The sequence below is a fragment of the Sinocyclocheilus grahami genome, unplaced genomic scaffold (genome assembly GCF_001515645.1).
Source record: "Sinocyclocheilus grahami isolate Dianchi unplaced genomic scaffold, SAMN03320097.WGS_v1.1 scaffold143.1, whole genome shotgun sequence".
NCBI classification, from domain to species: Eukaryota; Metazoa; Chordata; class Actinopteri; order Cypriniformes; family Cyprinidae; genus Sinocyclocheilus; species Sinocyclocheilus grahami.
The window spans coordinates 1286320-1295464 of NW_015505322.1; the positions used below are offsets into that span (position 1 = coordinate 1286320).

At 38.5% G+C, this 9145-nt stretch overlaps 2 protein-coding genes across 2 annotated transcripts in view; both read right to left on the bottom strand.

The window, feature by feature from the left end:
• LOC107591555 (carboxypeptidase E-like) overlaps positions 1–2117 on the bottom strand; it is a 24343-nt gene extending 22226 nt beyond the window's left edge. The window contains exon 1 of the mRNA XM_016280745.1: positions 1715–2117. Coding sequence (XP_016136231.1) covers positions 1715–1955 — 241 coding nt within the window. The 5' untranslated portion in view covers positions 1956–2117. The remainder of the gene's footprint in view (positions 1–1714) is intronic.
• Positions 2118–4678: 2561 nt separating this feature from the next.
• Positions 4679–8508, bottom strand: LOC107591587 (methylsterol monooxygenase 1). Its single transcript, XM_016280779.1, has 6 exons — positions 8434–8508; positions 7539–7812; positions 7273–7421; positions 7028–7154; positions 6328–6482; positions 4679–5061 (listed from the first exon to the last, which is right to left on the bottom strand). Exons 2-6 carry the CDS (start codon positions 7791–7793, stop codon positions 4872–4874), a joined length of 876 nt encoding a protein of 291 aa, XP_016136265.1. The 5' UTR covers positions 7794–7812; positions 8434–8508; the 3' UTR covers positions 4679–4871.
• Positions 8509–9145: the final 637 nt, after the last annotated feature.

The window sequence follows — 9145 nt, forward strand, 5'->3', positions numbered from 1 at the left end:
CTCAGGGAGTAGGGAGCAATGAACACTGTGTAGGGATCATATCGATCGGAACACAGTTCATGCACGTAGCACACTTCTAACGAGCTGGCGCGAGGACTAGATTAAGCGCTGGGCTACATCATGTGCCATTCACCGGTGAGAAATCTTTAAAAGTACTACAATACCAGGAAGGAAGATCGGGTTGTTGTTTGCCTGCCATCCTCGCTCTGTCTCCACAGCTTGTGTGAACGCGCTGATGACGTATCCTGTCTGCGCGAACTGGGTGCGCAGAGGTATGCTAATACATACGTTGACAGGCAGGTAGGAAAGCTTATTAAAACGCTCGGACCGAGCGTTTTGATTGAACGAACATTTCTTGATCCTACGCCTTCCACAGAATATATAAATACAGACAAATACATTTAGACCACTTAACTTAATGATTGCTATCGGGATGTGAAGAGACTTTCAACCAGCATAACAAAAACATTTTCTGAAAACAATCACCTATTGCACCTTTAATATTACTTTCATGTTTAAGCCTATATTACTCAAACCTTAAAGGGGTCCTATTATGCTCTTTTACAAAGTCTTGATTTTGTTTTGGGGGTGTACTAGAACAGGCTCCCAGTGTGCGCGGTGATTGGTTAGCTGGGCCGGTGTGTGCTGTGATTGGTTAAGCTTGGCCAGTGTGTGTTGTGATTGGCAGCACTCGGCGCCTGGTCGGGAAATGTCATGCGCATTACCATAGCCGCCTGCGAGCTTCAGTGTAAATATTGTGTAAAAATCAAATAAATTTGAATGCGATTTAAACCCGGATGATTGTAAACACTCTAAGTTCGTCTGTCTTGGGAAAGCTAGCATGTCTCCGACATAGTGATAAACCTGTCTTGTGCATCCATTATGAAAATGGCACCTGTGTAGGCCTACAACAAAGACCTGCATGTGCACTTCAAAAATACTTCTTTTATTCTAAGACTCTCTGGAATACTTTAGTCTGATTGGCTCCATAACATTCAGCAGCAATCAGGGTTTTTTTCCTGAATAGTGACAGCTGACAACACTGTCAACCCAAGGCTCCTTCATACTTTGCTCTGCAGTCTCTAAGTAAGCTAATAAAATGATATAAACGATATAATCAATATTTCAGTGCAATGTTTCTGCAACCCTTGCAAAATGGCGCCCACGCGCACAGGGACACACCAAAGCGCACTCACAGCGAGCAGCGCTGGACATCCGTGCGATGATTTATCAAACACTTGGAACATCATTAAATGACACAGCACACACCATTATGACCATGCAAAGCCGTTTCTAATGCAATCACTGTTGAATTTCAATAGGCCATTTGCATTACACATTTGAATGTTAAAATAATGAATTTCAATAGCCATCGAGTGGATGTCTGGTTCGCCATGGGAGCAGAGGCTGTTATCTCCTCGTCTATATATTTTAAGAACCAAATGTGGCGTCTGCAAAGAGCTTAAAACGTGAAATAGCCTACATATACAAATGGCAATATGGCAAAGGTGGTTATTTCATAAGAAGGGCGACTGTCATCTGAGAACCCCCCTTTACTGATTTAACGGCCTGCTATCATTTCATGTAAAATGCGTAAACATGGCACACAAAGCAAAATGCTTGCTCGTGCTGCTCTACAGAGCTTCATTAGTTAATGCAACGATGGTCTGTCTTCCTTTATTATAATCTGACATAACGAATGCTCATCTCTCACCAGGCTCGTGGATCCCAGGGTTGTCGCTCATCTCCAGCACCAGAAGCTCTCGGCCCTCGTAACTCTCCCCCACCGTGTAGATGCGGGTGATGGAGGGGCACTGCAGCCACACGGACACCAGCGCTTTCCGCATCTCCTCGTATCGGTGGTACTCAAAGGAGATGCCGCCTTCCCCCGCAGCATCCCCGCGCGAGGCCAGAGCCAGCATCAGCAAAGCCCCGCAAAACACCGCCGCTGTCATCACTCCCTTCTCTCTCTCTCCGCCTGTTTCTATTCTGTCGCTCTTGGCACCACTGTCAGTCTTTCTTTTCTTTCCTGTCTGCTTTTCCCTCTCTCGTTTTCTGTGTCGTGTCTCGTATAGAGCCGCAGAACTGATGCGGTGCTACCCCTGCAGGGGCGTGGCTTCAGTAATGACGACAGTGTTGCGTAAAGTATCCAGATGAATTAAAAGATACTCTTATGAATCTCGACTCAAGTGAAGTTAAAGTAGCTCATTAGAAACACGCATACAGTAAGTAAACGCATTACAGTAACTGCTATCTGCATGTAAATTTGATAAATAGTGGCTAAACTGATAGATAGCTGAGTGGTGGGTTGCTGTGTTAGGATATGTAATATCATATGCTCACCCAAAAAAATGTAAAACTGTCATCATCATTATTCACTCATCATCCTCGTGTCTGAACTTCTTCTGCAGAACATAAATTGATTTTGTTGTTAATGTTCATTATTGTTAGATCATGTTAATTAACTAGGCTATACCATTAATGAATATCTGACAATAATGTGTCTTTGCAGTCATAAACTCTGGTCCAACTTTATGTTAGGTGTCTTTAAATACTATGCACTTAATAATAAAAGAATGAATAGGTGCAATGTACCTATTGTATTCATGTTAAATTGCGATTGAGGTTGGACATGGGTAAGGTTAGGGACAGGTTTGGTTTAAATGGTAGAGGTGGGGTCAACCGTGTAATTATAGATTACAGAAATTAATTACAGATGTAATTACAGGATGGTATTTTCAAATATAAGTACAATGTTAAAATATGCATGTGTACAATAAGTGCATTGTATCATAATTTAAAAGCACATGGTAGTTAAGGACACTTAATATAAAGTGGGTCCTAAACTCCTACTTCAAAAACTACTTTGTAAATTACATTGAAATTTTATACTTGTGTTCTATTAAAGTGAAATCCATTGTTTACACAAGGAAGTGATTATAATATAATTACGAGAGAAACTGGGATGCAATACCCAGCTAAACTTTTCATATTCAGACTACTTCATGATAATGTCTTGAGTTATCATTATAGATACTTGACATCACAGAAACGTACAAAACAAAGAAATATATATTATTAATATACATATAAGCTATAACTACATACAGTATATAATAAAAAGAGATTGTTTAATACCCCTCACAAAAAGTACTGTGGCAGTACCATAATGAAGTGATGTATCAGAGGGTAATACCACACACAGCATGATATGGAATTCATATACTGTGATATTCACGTGGTATGCTGGTTCATGTCCAAAACCCCATGGTGATACCATGGTGTTTTTTCGTACTTTGTTGTTGTATGTGACATGTATAATGTAAAGTGTGAGGTGAGTCTATTTTTGGAAACACAGTAATGAAAAACTTTGATTAGGATCTAAGGTGCCCCCTGCTGTCGACCCACCCACCTCGCAGGAGTTACCCCACGACCAGCTTCATGAGGTCCCCAGGAGGTTCCTAGTGCTACACCTCAGGTACTAATCTAAACTAAAGGGCAGTGGTCCCCATATAACCCCGGAATGAGCTCGTGAAGCCAGGAACCCATGTAACCAGCGTGCATTAAGAGATATTCCGTATTTATTGCCAATGTTAGTCATACTGAGAAAAAGAAAAAGAAAGTAACGAGGGCATTTTCCCTTGAGCTGTGAGTGTCTCTCTTACTCAGACCTCTTTGTGAACCGGTTTGACAGATTCAAAGCAACCGAATTATCAATTGGTCTTTGGAATCAAACAAAAACAAAGAAGTAGACCTATATACTAACATAAATATATGCAACTACATAATGAAAGGAGTTTCTGTTTAATACCCCTCACAAACAAAGGGTGGATTCAAAAGAATTGAACTGAAGCAAAGGATCCTTTTTGTGATTTTGCAGTTGCCAATGTCATGAAAGGGTCTGGAGAGATGTATCGGTGTAAAAGTATACATTTCCTCTGTAGTAATAGAAGTCAACAAAAACATGCATACGAGTAATGTAGACATTTCCAAAAACTGTATTTTAGCACAATAACATAGTACTTCATTACTGTACACCTCTGTGCATTTAGAAAAAGGGAAGGATGTCTAGCCTTTCCATTGGATACTTTGCATACTGTAATATGTGACTATGTATCCACCCCATATGGTTATTTACATACAATAATACTTACACGCTAAAGTATGCAGTACAATTGTAGTATGTATATTCTGTTCTGGGACTGTCTACTCACCTTATCTTGTGTACATGCTGTAATTTGACGTGTAGGATGATCAATGATAGGGAATGTGAACTGTGATGAAAACACATACACAAGTGTTTGGGAGCTGTCACAGTTTAAATAGAGCACAACTGCAGAGTTCATTTTTGTTTTTTTTATCATTTTTTCCCCAAATCCTTTCCAAGGCATCTATATACTCTATAGGTGGTCACTGTGGAAAGTTATAAAATCTTTAGCAAAAAATCAGGTAAGGCAACAAAGCAAAAAAAGCCATTACAAAAATAACAATTTAAAACATTGCATCTTTGTTTAGGTGAACGTAAAGTGCTTTTGAAGAATAATGTCATTATTACTTGAAACAAATGAATGTTTATAATAATTGAGAGCACAGAACACAGGCTGAAATTCTTTCATTCCTAACAAACAGTCTATTGTTGTACCGTGAGCTGTGGGGTGTGTTTTCTCTTTTCAAAGGCACATTGCTGTAAGAAGCTGGCATTGATTCGAATCCACTCAGTCTGATTTTAAATACTTTACAGTGAGCGAGTGCAGTGGAAGACAATGCAAAAGCATCAGACCAACCAAAGCCCACACAGGAGTCCATGAGAGATAGATTGTTCTGGGTGATGGTGAGGCATCGGTGTACACGAGTGAGTGTATCTCTGTCAATCAGTCGCTCTTCACAGCTTTATGTTGTGTGTAATGTTTCTTAAACTGCGAATCAGTGTTGAAAAGTCTGTCCCACCAGGTGAATGTGGATCCATAGTTGCCCACAAAATTCATGTGGTGGAAGTCATGGAAACGCGCGCCAGCGTAGAATGGAATCAAATGTAGGGGGTTCAGAGGAATGTCGTAACCACTGAAGAGAAGGCAAAAGAAGGAATGGCAAAGAATGAAACACATACATATTATAAAGATAAATCAGGAAAAATATTTTATCAGGACATATTGTCCAAACAAAATACAGTTTAATTCCTAAGAATAAAAATCATAGAACTCTCATATGTGACCCTGGAGCACAAAAGCAGTGTTAAGACGCTGGGGTATATTTGTAGCAATAGCCAAAAATGCATTGTATGGGTCAAAATTATAGATTTTTATTTTATGCCAAAAATCATTAGGATATTAAGTAAAGATCATGTTCCATGAAGATATTTTGTACATTTCCTACCGTAAATATATCAAAACTTAATTTTTGATTAGTAATATGCATTTGGACAACTTTAAAGATGATTTTCTCAATATTTAGATTTTTTTGCACCCTCAGATTCCAGATTTTCTAATAGTTGTATCTCGGCGAAATATCGCCCTATCCTAACAAACCATACATCAATGGAAAGCTTATTTATTCAGCTTTCATATGATGTATAAATCTCAATTTCGAGAAATGTACACTTAGGCCTGGTTTTGTGGTCCAGGGTCACATATAGTCAAACTTGTGAATTAGAAGGTGGTGTCCATATATTTCTGGTCATGTAGTTTTATTGTGCACAGGCTTTTAAATGAATACATTATCAATATAGTGCCCCCTAGTGTTGCAGTAAGTTATTATCAGCATGACTGTGTTGATATTGCCAGCTTTTTTTAATTTAGTCTTAGTCCTGTGTCAAATGACCTTTTTAGTTTTTAGCATTTTGTTTAAGTCTGTGAATTTTAATCTAGTCAATGAAACTCACAATTTCGCTCAAAATTGTAATCATGATAACATATCGTGATTGTTGTCATTTGAGACATTTCTTTTTACATTTTACATTAATTCCTAATATTAATTCCAATAATTAGAAACTATGTTTCTGTTTTTCTATATGTAAACAACAACAAACAAGACTTGTTTTTGCCACATTGAGGTTGCATATGAGCATTTATTCAGTGACCACAATCACACACAATACAGTCGAGATCTATGTTTGGATTATTAAAGTTCATCGCTGAGAAGGTCTGACCACAAATTTAGTCGCAGCAAGGCAAACAGCACATTATTACACTTTCATTTGCGCATAGTTACAGTTAGTGGTTCACGATGTTGGCATCGTCTTTTTGACGTCTCGTCTCATTTTTCAGCATAGTTTTCGTTAAGAAAAGTAAAACTACATCCACATAAATGCAGAGTGTGTACTGAGCTTACCTGTGAACATCAATGGTTTCAAGCAGCCGGAAAGCGACCCAGGCCCAGAGCAAAATCATATGATTGCAGAAGACCATGATGCCAATGAAGAATCCGGCCCCCAGAATCACAGTCTCAGCAGGGTGGGCATATTCTGCCTGCATGCCAAATGGAGCCTAACATACACACAACCAAACAAACAGATGATAGATCATATATCATTATTAGGATGAAAATGAAATAAAAAAATTAGAATTTGCAAAGAAAAAAAAAAAGACTGAAACTATAAATTACGAGTGGTGTAACAACACAGGTTTTGGTTCGATACAGGTTACAATACAAAATACTTCTAAGACATATGATAAACAGTTAACAAAAGTACTCTTTACTAAAATGCTAAATTTGGTATTTTATCAGGGGTGGACTTGAATAGGCTTGGACTTTGTCCTTCTCCCTCATGCACAGGGCAATGGTGACACCAGTATAGATTTAAATTTGCTTGCAAATTTAAAAAGCTTTAAATATTGTGTTTTATTAACTAGTATTAAATAGTGTATTGTGATATATTGTGAATATTGTGCATAAATTACAATATAAAGCGAACATAAAAAAAATATTCAATAGTATAAATTCACTAAAATTGAATTATGATTGAACTATCCTGGCTATCTTATAGTTTCTCTGCATATTGTGTGTATTTGTGAGCGTGCGAGTAACTTACAGTGAAGTCATGATGGACTTTATGAATGTACTTGTAGATTCTGCGATGATGTAGGGCTCGGTGGAGGAAGTAATGCCATGTGTCCTCAATCACTGCACAACCAAAGCACTGGGCCAATATAAAAGACCTGAGATGGTCAAAGAGATTATAAAGAAAAATGAAAACAAGGTCCACTTGCTTTGGTTAAAGCCGGAGAACAACCTCAGGCTCAACCTTGACTGCACGTTATAACCAGGTGTTCTCACCAGCGAGGCATGGAGTCCCAGTCATACGGGATGCTGAAGAACTCAGTGAAGTAATATGTCCCGCAGATGAGCGGTAGCTGGATACAGAAGTGATTAAACAGCAGCATCTTACAGCACTTCCACTGTTTCTCCCATGTCTCTGGTTTATCCTGCAAGCAGAATGACAAAAACATATATAAGGAGTTAATACAAACTTTTTTTTCTTTTTCTAACAACAACAACAAAAAAGCCATCAATATTCAATACAATTCTTTGATTGCACATACCGGCTGGATCTTATACTTCTGCATGAAAGGGAGGAACTGGAAGATGAATCCAGGCAGACAGAAGAGGAAATAGATCAGTTCATGGACGATGAGCGAGCCCCAGGTGGCGATCTGGAACTTGCTGTAGTTCTGCAGCATGTGATTCCATGCGTGCTTCAGAGGTTCCTGCAGCGGATTTCCTGGAAGAAATGAATCCACATATTCCACCGCCAGAAATGCCGAAGACAGAATGTCGGCTGTGCCGTTCACCTCCATGGCAGCTCCAAATGAGTAACTGTGTTTAAACAAATGACATGAATAAAGATCAATGAGGCTCAGTTATCTCTCTCTCAGTGTGTGGCATGCCTGAAGGACAGGTAGTTCATATTGAACTGCATGCATCATATCAGGACAGTGTTATAAAGGAACATGAGTTACAGACAGACATGTTCATTCAGTCTTTTGCCACTGGTACAAGTCTTTCAAATCCTAAATCAAAGTTTTCAAGTTGGGTTGAGTTTCAAACCAAGTGTTTTGAGACTCGAGTACGACTCCAATTTAAGTGCATTTATATACAGCTAAATTATGTAGATCTTTTCATAAAATTATTGTTATTTGGAAAAGTCAATTCGCATTTTAAAATGAACAAATAATTATGGTGAGACTTCACATTACATTCCAATGATTTTTTATGTATTATATTTTTGTAGCCAGACAAAACAAAATCAGCTCGTCTGGTTGCATAACCATAAATAATCAAATACACAAATCCTTAAATATAACTGGCTGTTTTACAGTACGTGGGTAATATTATTCTGCAGCTCGGATTATTTAGGGCAGGTAAAAGAGCGCAACTATTTCTTAATCTAACATTTCTAAATGTCTGCATTTCTGCACGCACGCGTTGTTGGCTCACCTGAGAGAAGCTCTTCTTCTACCTGCGCGGCGCTGTACAGACGCGTCTGATGTTATAGAACTTCACATAAGCCGACCATTGGCCGAGACAAGAGGAGACGATGTGGGAGGGCAGAGGCTGAGCGCTGATTGGCTTTGGCAAGAAGGAGATTGACGTATGCGGGCAGAGGCGGCGGCCTGATTGGCTGAGGGAATGAACTGACGATAGTGAGACATTCAGTTTCCGCAGCAGCAGCCAATCAGAAACGCGCCTGTCTTTCATAATCTATAAACATGCGCTGACTGGACTGAACCTGCTCTATTATTATTATTAAGGGGTTTTCAGTCTTTTAGATGCGACGGACCCCAAATGATCATCGTCGTGCCCCGAGCCAGGACTCCCATTCTAAAATGTAGACATCTATATAGCTTATATATATAGTTCTTGTATAAAGACCCAAATTAAGACAACGTAAAAAGTATATTATAAATGTCAAAAATATAATTTGGATAATTAAGTTTCTTTAAAATGTAAATTACGTTCCTCCCCTAATCACTATAGTACTGTATTTATTTACTTATTTATTTAGTGTCCATTTTTTGAAATGTGAAAAATGTAAAAAAAAAAAAAATATATATATATATATAGGACATTTACAAACAAAAAATTCGGTTTCCGTCTACTCGTGGTCCTGGATTGATGTTTATGATTATGTGAGTTGATGTGGTTTAGT

Coding starts and splice junctions, on each gene's coding strand:
- LOC107591587 (XM_016280779.1), bottom strand. CDS start 7,793: ATGGAGGTGAACGGCACAGCCGACATTCTGTCTTCGGCATTTCTGGCG. Junction 6,483..7,027: donor AAGTCCATCATGACTTCACT/GTAAGTTACTCG, acceptor TGTGTATGTTAG/GCTCCATTTGGCATGCAGGC. Junction 5,062..6,327: donor GAAACCATTGATGTTCACAG/GTAAGCTCAGTA, acceptor CCTTCTCTTCAG/TGGTTACGACATTCCTCTGA.